The sequence below is a fragment of the Lissotriton helveticus genome, chromosome 9 (genome assembly GCF_964261635.1).
Source record: "Lissotriton helveticus chromosome 9, aLisHel1.1, whole genome shotgun sequence".
NCBI lineage: Eukaryota > Metazoa > Chordata > Amphibia > Caudata > Salamandridae > Lissotriton > Lissotriton helveticus.
Genome location: NC_136070.1, coordinates 732444539 through 732464001, shown reverse-complemented (window position 1 = coordinate 732464001; position 19463 = coordinate 732444539). Strand labels below are relative to the sequence as shown.

The following is a 19463-nucleotide window of genomic DNA, read 5'->3' as shown; positions in this document are numbered from 1 at the left end:
TAGTATGCAATAGTTGGGAGACGACTCTGTTAGCGAGATTTATAGCTGGTACTACATGTTTTTACTATGTTTTCATTTGGGATATTTTGGTGACTTATTTGGGGTGAACTGCATTTGTGACGGGACCCCTGCTCTATATTGTTAATTTTTATAGCATTTTTAGAGCAAGCTTTGTATTACTGCTCCTAAGGAGGCATACGTTTTAGCATTGTAGAGTTGCCCTTTGTTATTTACAATGGTTAATAGTAGGTTCTGTTTTAGTCAGGGGTAGCATGAGAAATGGGCTGGTGCAAGCTGCCTCCACACAAGAGCCCCAGCACCGTTTTTTTTTACAAATTAACCACTGCTCCGAGGTTATCCTCTCATAAATAGCACACAACCATCACGGCACCTCGTCCCTGGCAGAGTAACCGTCTGCCTTGGAATGCTCCGCCAGTGCCGTCGTGGCACCATTCCAAATATGAGGTTCCATTACAAATAGAACTAAAGTAAACCCACAACAACCGGCTTGGTCATTAACAAAATCTCATCCTAGTCAGGGGAAAGAGAGCGCCACACCAGCTTTCATGGGGGGTCAGTACAGGGCCATCACGAAGGATCAAATCCGCCAGATTGATGTCAGCGTAGGCTGGAGATGGAGACGATGAAAGTCCCAAAATTCCTGAATTGAGGTTTCAGGGACAGTGTGGAAGGCACAGTACTCAAATGGTTTGCCTCTTTCCTCTCGGACAGATCCCAAATGATCTAGATTGCAAACAGTGTCTCGTCTCCACTGGTGGTTGGTCAAGGCGTCCCTCAAGGTTCTATCCTCGCTCCCACTCTGTTCAATCTCTATCTGGAACCATTAGGGAACCTTCTAAGCAAATCTGGAATCCTCTACCATCTCTATGCGGATGACACCGGTATCTACCTCAAGGTGTCTCCCCCTCATGATCTCTCACTACTCCGCTCTACTCTCAATACTATTCACAACTGGATGTTAGTTCACCAACTCATTCTCAATCCCTCCAAAACGGAATTCCTCCTCTTATCTAGCTCTCTCTCTCCACCTCCTGTTCAATCCTGGATGGATCAATCGAATCTACTCAACATTAAACCCATCATTGTGGACTGCGCTAAATCAAGTTCAAAGAAGCTTTATTTCGATATTCAGAAAAATATCATAAAAGCAAACATTATTAAAAACGAATATATAATCGCAAAGTGCCAATTGCGTGACCATCATAGGTATAACATACATTTTAAGAAACAGGGGTATGATCTCAAAGTGCCAAGTGTGCTAAATCCTTCGGTGTCATACTTGAAAAAAGACTCAACCTAATCTCACACATCAACTCCATGGCCAAGAGCGCACGTTATCAACTGCGCCTTTTATGGGGGATTCGTCGGTTCTTCCCGGAGAATGACCTAAAAACCTTGGTCCAATCGCTAGTTCTCTCTAGACTGGATTATTGTAATTCTCTTCTGACTGGCCTTCCCAAATCTCACCTCTCCCCCCTCAAATCCGTCCTCCATTCAGCAGCTCGCTTCATTACAGGGTCCAAACGTAGTGAACACATCACTCCCTTCCTGTCTTCTCTCCGATGGCTTCCTATCGAGGCAAGAGCTATCTACAAAACAGCGTGCATCACCCACAAAGCTTTGCACTCTTCCTCCCCTCGTTATCTGGCGAATAAACTCAAACTGTCTGGAGACAAAAGACCTTCTCGGAATGCGGAAAAGTTCCTTCTTGAACCCCCTCCTTCAAAAGGGAAAAATTGTTGGCACAATCGTTCTCAGGTAATGCGGTGAGAATATGGAACTTGCTTCCTCCTTCGCTCCGTGCCATCACCTCCATCCAGATCTTCAAAGCGGACCTCAAATCTCTTTTATTGCAAAGACACTTTCAGAACTAATTCCCTCCTTCTCAGACCCCACCAGGAAGTTCTTTAGTCATTGTAAATTTGTCACAAATATTTTTATTTTTGTTTGTACATCCTGTGCTTGCTGCATTTGATATTGTGTTCCTTTTGCCTGCGTTGTTTTGATTCTATGGCCTGCTATTGTTCGCCAGGAAGTTCTTTAGTTATTGTATAATTTGTCATATTTATTCTTAGTTTTGCTTGTACAGTCTGTTCATGCTGTGCTTGAGATTGTGTGCCTTTTGCCTGCGTCGCCCCGATTCTATGGCATGCTATTTTTGTTTGTTCTATTCCTGCAACAGTTCTCTAATGTAACGTAACTGGTTCTATTGTACAGTGCTCTGACACCTTCGGGTAAAGTCCGCGCTTTATAAAAATGCATTAAATAAATAAATAAATACCATGTCATGCTCTATCGAATTTCTTCTACCTACCATCTCCTAGAGTACACATTAGCTGCTCGATTTCGCTATCCCTTTGGAGGCACATGCCCAAAGAGGGGTAATTTGGTTCCAACTGCTCGCTGAATTGCCGATTTGCCTCTGTATTTTGTTATAGTTGTTCTGTTTGCTTTTTACGTTTTTTTAACATAGTCCTCACACTTGTATGTGACTTTTAACGAGGCATACTTGCACTCACCTGCTTTCTTTGTACCTGCCCAGCAGCACTTAATCCTCTTGCTGCATTTTACCGCTCTCAGTAGCGGGACGCAGCTCCACCTCCCTTCCATCATTTCCGCCACCGGGGGCTCTATAAAATCACCACGTGTGCCCGGCCGTGCAGCGGACGCGCGCAGCAGACGAGCGCAGCGGGCGCGCCAAAGGCAAGCCTGTCTGCTCCCATCCGCGCCAAGACCCCTGTTTTAATAAATAGGGATATTTTAACTTATTCCCCCAAACACCTGTTGGATTACCGTATTAATCCACACTCTGGTTGCACGCTCCTTAATCTTGAGAAGGAGACCGATTCCTGTTTGAGTTGTAAACTAACAGTGCACCTAGGACTATGCGAGGTATCTAATGTTCCAACACTCTCTACTTTCATTAAACAACTCATTAACTCGCAATTGAAAGATAACTTACTATCTACAAAGGAATTTATTTTTTCAATATTAACTGTCGCTCGCTTTCTAAACATCAGGCTGATGTTCTTGATTTATTAATGGACAAATAACCGGACGCTATTTTCCTTACAGAGACATGGTTAAACAATAGTTCTGGTCCGGATATAGCTGCCGCTCTGCCCCCTAACTAGGTTATAGTCAGGAAGGACAGGGAGGATAAAAGAGGTGGGGGATTGCTATAATTTATAAAAATTCATGTAGCTGCAAGTTTGATGACTTGCAGGTCATTGACTGCGAAGCTGCGCTGTTTAAGCTGACTTTGACTCCACACTTCACTTTTTAAGGGATATTGGTTCATAGACCCCCTGGGCCTGCCGGTCCCTGGGTCATAAACTTCCCTGATTTGGTTTCTCCTCTTTTGCTCAGATCAGCAAATTTTTCAATTCTAGGGGACCTCAACCTCCATCCGGAGGATCCTTCCTGTACCATTAGTAACATTCTTATCTCAGATTTAGCAGCTATCAACATTTTACTTCATAACTCTGGACCTACGCACAAAGCTGGCCACCTATTGGATCCTAAGTTTTCCAATGTATTCAATGTTGCATGTTCTACAGCAGTTCCCTTGTGCTGGTCCAATCATTTTTTGGTTGATTTTAAATGAACAATTACTGACAACGAGCATGTGGCGCCTTGCGGTACTCAAAACGAACAAGGAATTGGAAAAAGCTGGATATAGACAATTTTAACAAACTTCTTAGTCACACTGCCCCTATTTTCATAAATAATCTTGATATTGACTTAGTAACATTTCAAAAGTGGATTCTTAAAACTACAGACATTTGCTTGCCTACCTCCTGTAAGAGGATTAGTAACCACTGCCCTCCAGCCCCGTGTTTCTCAGACTTGTTAAAAGCTGAGAAAACCAAATGTAAAAATATGGAAAGACGGCGGAGAAGGGCCTATGCTTCCGAAGCCAAAACTGCTTACCTGCACGTTAAAAGGGAATATCATTCTCTCTGTAGGGCTGCGCTCGCTATCTATGTTTCCTCAATCTTATCTGATGTCAAGAATTGGTCTAAAACATTGTTTAAATGGTAAAAGAACTATCAGATGCCACTACTCAGCCCATTCCCCCCAATCTGAATGAAACACAATGTGAAGCTCTTGCTCAATTCTTTACTAACAAAGTTGAAGCAATATCCCCCACGTCAATACCGTCAATCCCTACTCATTTAACTTTGCCATCTGTTGATAAAGATTTGTCTGATATAAATACCATCAATAAAATTGAAAACTGGACATTACTGGATATGACGTCCCTTAAATTGCATCTGGGCCGCATCAAGTCCTTGCGATTCCCTTCCTATTTCTGTACTGCGGCAGTTTGACCTGTCAATGCTTACAATCATTATGGAACTCCTAAATACTTCTTTAAAGGAATCTCTGGTTCCTCTGGAATGGAAGCATGCAATGGTTATTCCTTTTTTGAAAAAGGCCAACGCTGACCCTACGGTGTCGTCTAACTATCAACCAATTTCCTTGCTTCCTGTATTCTCTAAAATCTTAGAGAGGCATATTAATGGTCAACTGTCTCAGTTCATTGAAAAGAACAAGATTTTACATTCCTCTCAATCTGGTTTTCGAACCGGTTATTCTACAGTGACGGCTCTTCTTGGCGTAACCGAAATGCTGCGCCAAAATTTGGATGCATGCAATACGGTCGCACGTGTCTTATTGGATTTAAGTGCGGCCTTTGAAACGGTGTCCCATGCCGTCCTGATAAAGGCTCTACAATCTATAGGGGTTACTGGTCCTGCACTTAGTTGGTTAACATATTTTCTTACTGACCGTACGTTTAAGGTTTTCTCTTCTGCAGCAAAATCCAAGACTCATTCATCCCCATATGGAATCCCCCAGGGGTCTATTCTTAGTCCTTTGTTATTAAACATATATGTTAGACCCCTGGCTACGGTTGTTGAAGAAGCTAGGTTGTCGTTATTTTCATACGGCGACGACACTCAGATTATTTTTTCACTTTCTGCAGGAAAAAACTCAGAGCCTTCCGCTCTTCGGGCTGGGTTGAGCAAAGTGCCATCTTGGATGCATGCCAATTTCCTCAAGCTGAATGGTGAAAAAACAGAGGTTTTGGTACTGGGGAAAGATAAAGAGCTCTGGGGTCCTCAACATTGGCCCACAGAAATGGGTGCAGTACCTCAGCCTTCTCATCATGTTTGCAACCTTGGCTTTATTATTGACGATTCATTATCTATGCATTATCAAGCCACGAAGGTTGCTGCAACATGTTTCACCATTCTAAAGTGGCTAAGAAAAATTGTGTGGATGCTCCCTAGCCCTACTCAGAGAACCGTAGTCCAGGCTCTTATTACATCTAGACTGGACTACGGTAACATCCTCTATCAGGGACCCAATAAAGATGTTATCCGAAAGCTTCAGAGAGTACAAAACTCAGCGGCCAGATTGCTCTGCCGTATCCCGAGAACTGCTTCTACTTCCGCTTCTTTGAGAGATCTTCATTGGTTGAGAATTGAGAATCGGATCAAGTTTAAAGCTCTGAATTATATGTTCAGAATTAAGCACGGTAAGGCTCCTATGTATGTGCAAAATTTGATCCACCTTTATTTACCTTCCCGTACTCTCAGATCCACTACTCAGGCTAAATTTCAGGTGCCAAGGATCCGACTATCCGCATGGGCGGCCTTTCCTTTTCATATTTGGGCCCTGTTCTATGGAACGCTCTTCTGCTGTCTCTTCGTACTCAGATGAATGCCACACTCTTCCGCAAATCCTTAAAAACCTGGCTTTTTATCAGTAAGCTCATCTCTCCTATTCTGCTGTTGCTTCCGTCGGGCGCCGGGAAACCCTTGCGGGTAGCTGTTGCGCCTAGATATAAATTTAAATAACATAACATATGTGTGTTGCACGGTACTGTTACGGTGTCTCCGAGATAGTACTGGTAAAAGGCAGCACACACACAGAATACTGACTACATAACGAGTGCCTCTACTGAGACAGCAACAAAAGGCTTGATATCTGTATTCAGTTATCCGTGAAATTCAAAGCATTCATGTTCATCACCTTTTTATTTTGTTTTTCTGTTTTTTGCAGTCATTTTTACCAGAGATTGGTTATCCACACCGTTCCTGCGCCTTTCTGGAACGTCCTCCTCCTATCCGTAACTGGTTCGGTGTTTTTAAAATTCTCTACATTAAATCCTGGCACCTTAAAGATATTTGCCCACGTCAGTATTTGAGTGTGTCTGCTGTTCGTCTGTAGCATAAGTGGCCACACACCAGTACCTTGATTTCTGCTACTAAAAAGGTATCTCAATTCGTGACAGACCCACAGTTCCTCAATCAAGTGTTTTTGAAGTGGGACCTCTGTGTTCACATACACTGATCAGATGTAGAACAGGCAGATTCACCCCTGCTGCTTGCTTCCCTTCCAATTGCATTTGTTAAAAACTTATTTGCCTTTTCATTCAAGATTTTTGTTCTTATAGCTTTTGTCTTTAGACCTATTTGCACTCTTAATGTGATTTTGTGATGATTCCACTTAGTGTATTTTGGCACCAGCCTAACAAACTTCCTCTGGAACAAGCCTTTACACATCTCTATTTTCTTTTTATCGCCACGTCCTGGCTCTGATTCTTCTTCAGTTTGCTATCTTTGCTTTAAAGCTCCTGGAAACCCAATGTGTCTCTAAGATATATTCACAAAGAAGCAGATGCCATTGTTCAGTGTCACACCTCTCACGAGCCCCTTCTCCAAAGAGAACAGTGTCCACCGGGATCATTTCTAGTTACCGTTTGCTCCATTTTCTACATTCAAAACAGCTTTTCTGGGTGTTAAGAGTGAATCAGTGAGCGAATTCACATTGTCCTGAGAACCAGACAGCTTAAGTGTACTAGCTCCATTAATCATAGCACGATGGGTGCAATACAGCAAAGCCCCGACAGTCACACGATGTACACATTTGACCAGACTTTGTCTAGCCTCCACAAAGACAAGAGAAAAACCTCTGTCCCATGATCAGCTGATATTCCAGCGCATTCCGACCTCTCCTTACCCTCCATAAACATGATTATGAAAAACTGGTTGACTCTTCAGTGTGACAAACTTGGGGTTGTTGAAGCTTTTTTGAAATACGCAAAAACGTTCAAATGTGTGAAAAATGTTTTTGATCCTTTGTGTTTTCAATGTTGTATAGAGTCTTGACCGATGAACTAATGATATTGTACTTGGAATGAGTAACCGGAGTCAATTTGAAGTGTAAATAATGCAATGAATAGTTATGCCACATTTTCGTGTAATACGCCATTATTTTTAAAATGGATACAGTTTCGGGTGTTCTACTCAACTTGCCCCGCCTCGCTCTCCCTCCCAATCAGAAAATCATCTCTCCCCTTGTTTCTGTGGCGCATCAAGTGAATGACAGGAATGGTATATCAATATACAACTTTTTTTTAAAACATTTATTTTGAATGGAGCTCCTATTGTTTATCCAAAGTATCATTTTCAAGGACTTCTCCTTGAAGTGTTAGTGGAGTCTTGCTAATTGTATGAGCCATTCTTTAAGAAATGTTTCATTTGTGCAATAGCTCTCTGGGGTGCATTGTACTAGGATGCAAATGGAAGACTTCTCTCACCTTAAGAATTGGGTTAGTGTGAATAATTTAGAGAATTTGTATTTGTTTCTGATTTGCCAATGTGACCCTAACCATAATCACACCATGCTTCATTTGCAAAATCTATTATTAACTTTTCTGATTTGTCCATAAAACCTTTGGGATTTTGCCTTTTGTAAACAAATCTTTTCTTGTCATTTTCATATGTGACTTACTATGCTACTCTTCTATATAAACTTGCTATTGGGATGCTGTCAGTGCTCTGTGAGTCAATCAATCAATCAATCAATCAATCAATCAATCATGGCATTTATATAGCGCACTACTCACCCGGAGGGTCTCAAGGCGCTGGGGGGGGTCCGCTACTGCTCGAACAGCCAGGTCTTGAGCTGCTTCCTGAAGGCGAGGTGGTCCTGGGTCAGGCGGAGGTGGGTCGGAAGGGAGTTCCAAGTCTTGGCAGCCAGGTAGGAGAAGGACCTTCCTCCTGTGGTGGCTCTTCGGATGCGGGGGATGGTGGCGAGGGCGTGGCTGGTCGATCGAAGCTGGCGTTTGGGAGCGTAGAAGTTGAGGCGGCTGTTGAGGTATCCTGGTCCTTGGTTGTGTAGGGCTTTGCGTGCGTGGGTGAGGAGCCGGAAGGTGATTCCCTTGTTGACCGGGAGCCAGTGCAGGTCTCTCAGGTGTCCGGAGATGTGGCTGCGGCGGGGGATGTCCAGGATGAGTCGTGCTGAGGTGTTCTGGATCCTCTGGAGTCTTTTCTGGAGTTTGGCGGTGGTTCCAGCGTAGAGGGAGTTGCCGTAGTCCAGACGGCTGGTGACGAGTGCCTGGGTGACCGTCTTCCTGGTCTCGGTGGGGATCCATCGGAAGATCTTTCGTAGCATGCGCAGGATGTTGAAGCATGACGAGGAGACGGCGTTGACTTGTCTGGTCATGGAGAGGGAGGAGTCCAGGATGAAGCCCAGGTTGCGTGCGTGGTCTGTTGGTTTGGGTGCGCTGCCCAGGGCGGGGGGCCACCAGGAGTCGTCCCAGGCGGAGGGTGAGGATCCCAGGATGAGGACTTCAGTCTTGTCCGAGTTCAGTTTCAGGCGACTTTCCGACATCCATTTGGCTACGTCTGTCATCCCTTCGTGCAGGTTGGCTCTGGCGGTGGCGGGGTCGTTAGTGAGGGAGAGGATCAGCTGGGTGTCGTCGGCGTAGGAGATGATGTTCAGGTTGTGTTGGCGTGCGATGGCTGCGAGGGGGCTCATGTAGACGTTGAAGAGTGTTGGGCTGAGCGAGGAGCCTTGAGGGACGCCGCAGATGACTTCGGTGGCTTCCGATCTGAACGGGGGGAGGCGGACTCTCTGTGTCCTTCCGGCGAGGAAGGAGGTGATCCACTCCAGTGCCTTCTCCTGGATTCCGACGTTACTGAGGCGCTGTACTAGGGTACGGTGGCAGACAGTGTCGAAGGCCGCGGAGAGGTCCAGGAGGATGAGGGCCGCTGTTTCTCCGTTGTCGAGCAGGGCTCGGATGTCATCGGTGGCTGCGATCAGGGCGGTCTCGGTGCTGTGGTTGGATCGGAAGCCAGACTGCGAGAGGTCGAGGGATCCGTTCGTCTCGAGGAAGGCGGCCAGTTGCTTGTTGACGGTCTTCTCGATGACTTTGGCTGGAAACGGGAGCAGCGAGATGGGGCGGTAGTTCTTGAGGTCGGTTGGGTCTGCTGATGGTTTCTTGAGTAGAGCGCTGAGTTCGGCGTGCTTCCAGCTCTCCGGGAAGGTGGCGGTGTCGAAGGAGATGTTGATGATGTCCCGCAGGTGGGGTGCGATGACAGCGTCGGCCTTGTTGAAGACGTGGTGAGGGCAGGGGTCTGTCGGAGATCCGGAGTGGATGGAGTTCATCGTGCGGATGGTGTCTTCGGTGCTGATCGGAGTCCAGGCACGGAGGGTGGTGGTGGGGGGCGGTGGTTCGGTCGTGGCGTGCGTCGGTTGGGTGCTGAAGCTGTTGTGTATATCTGCGATCTTGTTGTGGAAGTAGGAGGCGAGGGAGTTGCAGAGGTCTTGCGAAGGGGTGATGTCGTTGTTTCCGGCGTTGGGGTTGGAGAGCTCTTTCACGATGTTGAAGAGTTCCTTGCTGTTGTGTGCGTTGTTGTCCAGTCGTTCCTTGAATGCGGTTTTCTTGGTGGCGTGGATCAGCTGGTGGTGTTTTCGGGTGGCGAGCTTGAGGGCAGTCATGTTGTCCGGTGTTGGGTCTCTGCGCCAGGTTTTCTCGAGTGCTCTGCAGTTCTTCTTGGAGCTCTTGAGGTCGTCGTTAAACCATGGGGCTTTCTTGCTGCCGGGTCTGCTCGGCGGGGTCTTCAGCGGGGCGAGGTCGTCTGCGCAGTCGCTGATCCATTTCGTGAGGTTGGTGGCTGCTTGGCTGGGGTTCGTTGTGCTGGTGGGAGGGTTCTTGTTCAGGGAAGTGGCGAGCTGGTCCGCAGTGATCTTGTTCCAGCTTCTGCGGGGAGCCTGTTGCTGGTGATGGTGGAGCGTGGTCCTTCTGAAGCTGAAGTGGACGCAGCTGTGGTCCGTCCAGTGGAGCCCCGTGGCGTGGCTGAAGGCGATGTCCTTGCTGGAGGAGAAAATCGGGTCGAGAGTGTGTCCGGCGTAGTGGGTGGGGGTGGTCACCAGTTGCTTGAGTCCGAGGTTGGCGAGGTTGTCCAGCAGGGTGGTGGTGTTGCGGTCGTTGTTGTTCTCCAGGTGGAAGTTGAGGTCCCCGAGGAGGATGTAGTCGGCGGAGGGGAGGGCGTGTGGGCTGATGAAGTCGGCGATGTCCTCGCTGAATTGTGTGCGTGGTCCCGGGGGTCTGTAGATGAGGGTGCCTCTGAGGGTGGTCTTGGGGTTGACGTGGATCTGGAAGTGCAGGTGTTCGGCGGGTGCGAGGGTGTCGTCAGCGTCGTCAGCGTTGGTCGTGATGCGGATGGTGTTCCTGTGGATGATGGCGATGCCTCCTCCTGTTTGGTTGACGCGGTCCCTCCGGATGATCTTGTATCCGTCTGGAATGGCGATGGCGATGTCGGGCGCTGAGGAGTCGTTCATCCAGGTTTCCGTGAGGAAGGCGACGTCTGGGGCTGTGGTGTCGAGCAGGTTCCAGAGCTCGACGGCATGTCTGTGGACGGATCGGGTGTTGAGCAGGATGCACTTCAGGTGGGTGCTGCTGGAGGTCGGCTTGGTGGGTGCTGGTGTGGCGTGGGTCCGGTTGCAGGTGAACTTGCAGGTGTGGCAGCTGAAGGGTCCGTGGGTGCGTCTCGGTGTGGCTCGGTAGCAGCCCGGGGTTCGGCCGGTGTTGAGTGCGTTGAGCTCGGTGGCGTCGTAGGTCCGTCGGGTCGGTTTCCGTCGGTGGGGCCAGGGGTCCTGGCACTGGGCGCGGGCCAGGCGCGGACGGGCGCAGACGGGCTTACCTTTGGCGCACCTTCGGCGCTCATTCGGTGCTCCCGCTGCGCGGTCGCTCTGAGGGCGTCATAAGTAAGGAGCCGGGTGGGCGGGTCAGCTGGGTGGCGGGAGCGGGGCGGCCAATGGGCTGGATGTGGGCGGGGCCGCAGGGAGGCAGCGGCGGGAACCTCTGGGCGTCCGGCGGCGGCTCTGAGTCCCTGGGTCCAGCGAGGTGGGCAGGGGGAGATCCGGGCGGCCCAGCGGCGGCTGGGGCGTTCAGCAGCGGAGAAGCAGGAGGCAGGCAGCGGCAGGAAGCAAGGGGGTGACCCGGCCTAGTGAAAGGCGCAGTGGTCACTCCCTGTCTGACCCCGCAGGACCCCTTAAGTAAGGAGCCGGGTGGGCGGGTCAGCTGGGTGGCGGGAGCGGGGCGGCCAATGGGCTGGATGTGGGCGGGGCCGCAGGGAGGCAGCGGCGGGAACCTCTGGGCGTCCGGCGGCGGCTCTGAGTCCCTGGGTCCAGCGAGGTGGGCAGGGGGATATCCGGGTGGCCCAGCGGCGGCTGGGGCGTTCAGCAGCGGAGAAGCAGGAGGCAGGAGGCAGGCAGCGGCAGCGGCAGGAAGCAAGGGGGTGACCCGGCCTCGTGAAAGGCGCAGTGGTCACTCCCTGTCTGACCCCGCAGGACCCCTTAAGTAAGGAGCCGGGTGGGCGGGTCAGCTGGGTGGCGGGAGCGGGGCGGCCAATGGGCTGGATGTGGGCGGGGCCGCAGGGAGGCAGCGGCGGGAAGCTCTGGGCGTCCGGCGGCGGCTCTGAGTCCCTGGGTCCAGCGAGGTGGGCAGGGGGAGATCCGGGCGGCCCAGCGGTGGCTGGGGCGTTCAGCAGCGGAGAAGCAGGAGGCAGGAGGCAGGCAGCGGCAGCGGCAGAAGCAAGGGGGTGACCCGGCCTAGTGAAAGGCGCAGTGGTCACAGTGAGTATGACACTTGAAACTTTTGGTTAGATTCTGCCTCATCAGGGATTACGTTTTATGATTTTTAAATTATCTGTACTTCTGTAATTGGGCCTTCATGGCATTTCATGCATTTTTCTCTGTAGCACATTTAACTGTTCTTTAATAATCTACTTATTGCCTTATTTTTTAACTACAACTCACTTTTCACGCTTCCAAAATGTTATTCTGTCTTACTCTGCTAAATCGTTTTTTCTTGGTAAGGAATGTAGTTTCTAACTTGGATCAACTGGAGTCAAAACATTTGGTAAAATATCGGATGATTAAATATTAGGGTTCGGGTGATTATTGTGGTTTTCGTCCCACAAAGTGCAAATCCCAAAGGTCCGATTGTTCTCTGTGATTACCCCATATGGTGTGTACAGTTTAGCATCAGCTTGTTCAGTTTCCATAAGTTGGAAGATGTGGTTCATTAGAATTATTCTCTTCTTTCACAGTCCGATGCACCATTGCTGGCACTGATGGGGTTCCGGTTGGAGGGCATATTCAATGCAACCTTTCTGCCACTGTTGCTCACTATGGTAAGTAGGTGTAACATTAAGCCCTGCCTTACAATTTCTTTCCTAATTTGTTTATGTTCTCCAATGAGCAGTTATTAATCAGCTTTAATGCACACTGCAAACTAAACGGAGGGCAGTTCATCACAGGCTAGTGTTTGATAGCTCAATTAATGTGATATCCACCTTCCATTCTGGGCACTTTTGTACCTCTATCCATTGTTTGATCCAGTATGCGACTGGATGTTGGGTACAATAATTGGTGCGTATTTATGCACTTAAATGTGCAGTGAAATTCACAATGCGCATGTGAACCATTCTGTGTATTGTGTATCCATATCGAAATAGTAGGCTGATAGGATGATCCTGCAGTTGCCATGGTGTCCATAACAGTTAATATTTAGTAGTGTGATGAGATGACTCTGTGATGGCTGCTGTACCCATTACAACTAATATATACTGAGGTGATTAAATGATCCTGGAGTGGTTGTAAAGCTACTTAGTAATTTCTTTTAGTTGAGTGATATAATGAATCTTGTGCGGTCTAAGGTGCACCTTACTTTTCAATTTAGTTGGATGAAGTGGTTGAGTGACTTTGATGTGACCTCATTATTTTATATTTTTTGTCTATGTCCGACATTGTGTGTGGTACTTTGGACTTTCTCGTTGGTAGGAGTGCTAAGCTGCATAAAGTGTCTTGTGGCGTCATAGCTTTGTAAATGTTGGGGTTGCAGTTGTGTGTGCTGTGTAATCTGTGCCCATGTGTGGTGTATAACAAAGGAGTTGTATGGTAACCCTAGTGATTGTTTAGTTGAAGTTGAGTCTAGATGTTTGGAGTGGGTGATGTCACATCATCCTGAGCGTACTTTAGGTGTGCGTTTTGGTACCAAATTTGAGAGTTGGGCCAGGCATGTGAACATGACGGTCTGAACAAATAAGCTTCTGATGGTGAATTAAATTAAAAACTTAAGGCCTTCTGTACTATCCCCATTCACACATCAGGTATGTACACGTTGCACACTGTCTGGTTTGAGAAGACTTATGTATTGATAGGTCACTTTGCAAATTGCCCATTCTCGGCGATTGCAAAATTATCTTCCTACTTAATATTAATTATGTATGTCGCAATTTGCTAACCCCTGCTTCAAAACCAGAGATGGTGGCTTGCCAGGAACAGCATACCAGCATCCCCTCGTTTGCATTCCCAAATGGGAAACAATATTTATTTAGAGCAACCCGTGTCAATTAAGTAGACCGGTGCTGCTTTAAAAAAAAAAAAAGTTTCTCATTTGGGAAATCATCGGAGGGAGCAGTCAGTAGACACCTGGACCACTGCTGTTCTAAATGTAGACTCCCAACAAAATTACTAAAGGGGAAGCTGTCCCCTAATGACAACACCCCCTTAACAAACCAGTTACAACTCCTACTTGAGCAGTGATGACGTTTCAATGGTGTAATTTACGTAACAGCCACTAGTACATTCCTTTGCGACTCACAAAGAGGAGAACGTCTTTTTTCACACCTTCTACTGTTTGCCATTCGGCAATGATCACAACAAATTTTTTAACAGTAAAAACGGGTTTTGTGTAATGTGAAAAGCTGCTTTGTGAACGTAAATACTTTCGTACACAAAGCCCCGACTTCTGCACAATGTTACTTATCACATGCTAAGTAACAAGTAACATCTACAGAGGAAGACACTGAAACATCTGCTTATTCAATGCATGCAGCTGCAGTTCATTTTATAAGATGTCATGAAGTCAGGACATCTGTTTGGGGTTGGTGCTGGCGAAGACCATGGCCCAAGGTCTTCCAGAAACGTCTACCGAACTACCTAGCACACAGTCTGGTCTTTACCAGATTATGGTCTGAAGCATCCAAGAATGGCTCCTTTAAGGCCCCCGGGACTTCTGAAGGGGCACCTTCTACCCTGGGGTGTTTGGGACCACAATTTGGTCTCCTAGCGCTGCTGGGGCCTGGTTTCCCACCAGAGTCTGCATCCCAATCTGGCTTGTCTGAGTCTTCCCCGACATCTTTGAGGTCTGCCCATATGCCTCTTCCATGGGAGTATCCTCAGTGTCCATTAGTGCCTATAGGGCATCTGATCAACTTTTCAGGAAGGCTTGTCAAAGCTTTTCGAAGGCATCTGAGGAAGGTGTCAGTGGCATCTTTGCCTTGGCCTTACCTTTATTCTTCTAGGTTCCCTCAGTATCATCGGGCCAAAAAGGCTTCTATTCTTCCCCCAATGGGTGGTTCATATCACATCTTGCCGAAATCATAATTATCTGCCTACTCAGGGGTTCGAGAGCCGATGATATTGCTGTTTGTAAATGGTATTGGGGAGAGGAGTTGGCCTAACGGCTAGGGCGGTTGACCTCGAATCTGGGGAACTGGGTTTGAGTCTCGGCAATGACACTGAACATCCTGTGATTCTGGGCAACACACTTAATCTCCCTGTGCCTAACGAAAATAAATGTGTCCTCATGTAATGCAACTAGTGCTATGTAAAGCCCTCTGATACCTAATTCGGGTCAAGTTCGCGCTATATAAAACTCTGTAAAATAAATAAATATTGAAAGCCGATGATTATCACCCTTGTTAATAGTAAGGTAGAATTGCTCCTCCTTTACTTCTTCTACTGCATCCCCACTATTGATACCTGCCATGGTAGCTCTGATGAGGTAAGTGTATTTGTCCTGGCAATATATGTAATTAGGTCCACCTAGGACTCTTCTCCTGCCTGGTTACTAACCTTTGGGTGGACCGGTAAGACAAGCAGATGCCGCTACTGTACTTATTATGCACCGGGCAATGCAGCTTTACAGATTTTTCTTGACATACTTTCCAGAGAGAGAGTTTTATTTAGTGCTCCTTGGTCAATGGAACCCACACTGGAGCCAAGGAAAGAAACAGAACATAATGCAGTCGCTGAAGCTGCCTTTCTTCTGTGATGCAAGCTCTTCATTGTCCATGTCTCCTTTCCTGTATGGATGAGGGTTCAAATGAGATGCAAGGTGCAAGGAGTTTGAGATCCATGCACCCTCTAGTGGTGCCGATCTGCCACCATGCCTCCTGTGATGATCTTGTCTCTGCCAATGTGGTTCCTGTTTTTCTTCCCTAGCGGGGCTGACTCCTTCAGGAACCAGAGAATTGCTGCGCCCATCTGGAAAATAAAAAGATCTGCTACACGACTGCTGAGCAGTGGCGGCATGGCGGGATGGGTCCTGTGAGATATTGGGTTGTTGGTTGAGTGGTGAGTCTTTCTCAAGCAACAGGCACAATCCCTGTCAAAGTTAACCACAAAAGTAACTAAACAACCCTCTGGTAGCTTGGCACAAAAGCAGTCAGGATTAACTGAGAGGGAATGTGTCAAGTATTTATGCAATATAATTATATGATACCAAAATAAAAACACAAAAATCTAATCAGTTGAACTGGAGATATGCAATTTTAAAGATTTTAAAGATTTATTTAAAAATAGCGCTTAAAAGCATAAAGCATCAACTGTTGTTTTCTAGTCATGATGTACCGAGACAAAGTCACAAGTTCAGGCTGACTGCGGTTGAGCTCTGGTGGGAAAACTGCGATCAGGTTAGGCCAGCTAAGTTTTATACCTTATGTCCTTGTTTCCAGGAATTGCGTCGTGTTGTGAGGAGCGATGCAAGGTCCTATGTCAAGTTTCCTTGCAGAACGTCTGGTCCAAGGAGCAACGTGGTGTCCTGTGTCGAGTTACATTGCGCAGTATCGGTTCCGATGAGGTGCTGCGAGGGCTATGCACTGAGTTGTGTCAAGTTACGTCGCGCTGCGTCAGTACACATGACGAGCTGCGATTTCTGCATCAAGTTATGTCACGCTACATCTGTTCCAATGGGTACCACACCTGGGCTGGCACAACATCTTTATCTGCACTTCCAAGGGTCTAGGATTGGGGGAACCCTTTGGGGCATCAAGATTTGCTTCAAGTAGAGTCCAGGTGCAGGGTTCAAGGGTGTTGGAGCTTGCTGTGTCCCTGCAGCTCAGAACAGGAGGCCAGCCATCTAGCCCTTGGAGTCACTCTCGTAGTCCTGGGTTCATAATGCAGGTCTGAATCTTTCATAGGTCCAGCACTGATCTGAAGAGTTGGGTCTGAGGGTGCAATATTTATACCTGGAGCCAGCTTTTACAGTGGGGGAAGCTTCTAGAATTTTCCCCTCACAGATTTGTCTGGAATATCCTTCACTTATGACCTGGCTCTAAATTGTCCGGGGTCACAATAGAATAGTGTAAAATCCTCTGTGAGTGTGCTAAGGCAGCAGAGCCTTTGAAGTACAAGTGTGGTAGGTGACAGCCCCACCCCCATTCTGCTAGATATGGCCAATCCTGACAACATCTAGCCCCCCTTTGTGATACTATCTGTGAGGAACACGCAAATGCCAGCTTGCAACTACAGCTAATAATGTGACCTATGAGACTGGCAGGAGGCACCAAATGGTTAGGGCAAGAAAACGCCAACATTCTAAAAGTGTCATTTTCAGAATAGCAATTTATAATCTGACTTGACCAATAACAAGGATTTTATATTACAATACTTTAGAGACAAACACTCAACATTCTAGCCTACTCCCAATCAAAACTTATCACTTATTAAATGTAATAAGGCAGTCTGATCTTATCATATGGGTGAGATAAGCCTTGCAGTACTGAAAAACAAATTCAAGAGTTTTTTACTATCAGGACATGTAAAACTTGAAGCTACATGTCCACCTTCTTGAATATGCTGAGCCTTGCCCCATGAGTAGTTTAGGGCCTACCCAACATGTGACTTATATGCATTAGAAAGGAAGGTTTAGGCATGGCAAAAGGTTTATTTTGTAAGGCCAAATTGGCACTCAACAACTGTACACACATGCTGCAGTGGCAAGCCTGAGACCTGTTTAAAGGGCTACTTAAGTGAGCGAGTGTTACTATAAGTGCTGCAGGCCCACTAGATGCATTTAATTTACAGGTCATGGGTGCATGTATTACCACTTTATTAGAGACTTACAAGTAACTTAAATGTGCCAATTGGGTATAAGCCATGTTTAAAGGAGAGAGCACAAGCACTTTAGCACTGGTTAGCAGAGGTAAAGGCCAACAAAAACGAATTATGCAAAACAGTAGGGGTGAAGGCCCAACATTTTTTTGTGGGGTCAGACCACCCTAAAGCTGACAATTCTAATAGGTCTCCAATTCAACAATTCCTTCATATATACCCCACCTTGGTGAGGTACTGCCAGGCTATCTAGAAGAACAAAGCAGAATCCTACGGGCACAATAAGATACTGTTCAAGCTGAAGAAACACCAGCACTATACGTTAAGTAACTTAATAAAACCAAAAGTGCCATTAAGCAAGCACAAATCATTTATACATGGCTGCTGAGCAGTGAAGAAGAGGATCCTTGGAGGATTGTCTTACAGAAAAATAGAGAAGTGTTATTGGTTGAGTGATATTTTGGTTTAAGGGACTCATGGGATATGTAGTCCTACCGTTGTTCTAAAGTACTGTTTACCTTTTGGGATTGCTGAGTTATAAAATTGAAAGAGAAATGCGTAATCTGAGCCTCAGTCCTGACATAGAATCTTGTGATTGGTACTTAATACTGGGATGGCTCAAACTGACCCAAGATCATTAGCTGGTTTATTAAGTTTCAGAAATTTCCTCTGACTCTGGCGTGAACGAGTGTAAAATTATTTCACCAAACAAATTATTGTTAAAGAGTGCTGGTAACCTTGCCTACAAGTGAATAGAGTAACTCAATGTGTACCTGTTTAGCAGCTTTTTAACACTTATCATTACTGCCGAAAATATAGACAAACAAAGCAGTCATCTGGGAGCTTAACGCGGCCACCATAAAAAGGCAGCACCCATCTTCGGTGGGAAAGCATTGTTACCTCTGAGAATGTTCCATCTGATTCCCCTCATATCTTTAAGGTAGGCCTCCCCGTCCAAAAAAGCCCTGATACTTGGATAAAGAAGAGCAACTTCAGCAAGCTATGACCTCCACTGCAGCCTTCCACATGCACTAACGACAACGCACACTCCGGAAATCCACAGGATCGCCTGCACCCAGCAAGCGGGGCCAGGGCCAACTTTAGCACTAGTGGCGCCCAGTTCAACAGCCTTTTTGTGAGCCCCCAAAGGCCTTCTCCTTCACTACCACCCTCCAACAGTGCCCCTCATCTCCATATCCCCTCTCAGACATGAATGCGCTGCTCATAATTCACTCAGAAAGTCAAAACTGCCACTAGGCAAAACTAGATCTCTCTCCAACAGGAGCATTACTCAGCAGAGTTATTTTGAAATTGTTATTTTCTGAATGTTGCTGGACACACAAGGAACTCAGCATCACCTGCTTTTAAACTATTTTTAATTACAGCGCCCCTTGAGATTAGCACCAGGTGTGGCTGCACCGCCCAAAAGCCGGGGCCCTGAGCGAGCCCAGTATGACTTCAGGGTTGTACTCTGTGGCACGTGACTCACTCTGCTCATTGAAGCTTTTGCGGTGGAGGGAAAGCTATACCACTTCCAATAATTTATATGCCCAGCAGAGGGCCCACACTGTAAGATTGTAATATGCACAAAAGTCTGACCAAGCAGGCAGGCAGAGAAAAAAACAGTAGGTAGCACACCTTTGTATGTGTCCTACTTGGAGGAAGGTAGGAGGGAGTTGAAAAAATGGAGAATGAGTTTTCTAGTAGGCATGCCTCTTGACTGTTAAGACATGAGTTGAGGAGGGAATTAAAGGAGGTAATGAATATTTAAAATACAATAAAATATTTATTTATTCTCCTCATTGTATGATCTTGTTTAAACAATCTTATTTAGAGCAATATATATTAACTCAGTTCACCTGAGGGGCATAGTAACTCAGCTAAATGATTTTGAACAACTGTATATATTTGAATAATTACTGCTTGTAATTTCTTTGACCAGTTCCTCTGTTCTTTTG

General features: G+C 46.8%; 1 protein-coding gene across 2 annotated transcripts in view; it reads left to right on the top strand.

The window, feature by feature from the left end:
* The window catches only part of RCE1 (Ras converting CAAX endopeptidase 1), a 207763-nt gene that overhangs the window by 34315 nt on the left and 153985 nt on the right, over positions 1–19463 (top strand). For both annotated transcript variants that reach the window (XM_078660861.1, XM_078660862.1), the window contains exon 3: positions 12435–12518. In XM_078660861.1, coding sequence (XP_078516987.1) covers positions 12435–12518 — 84 coding nt within the window. The remainder of the gene's footprint in view (positions 1–12434; positions 12519–19463) is intronic.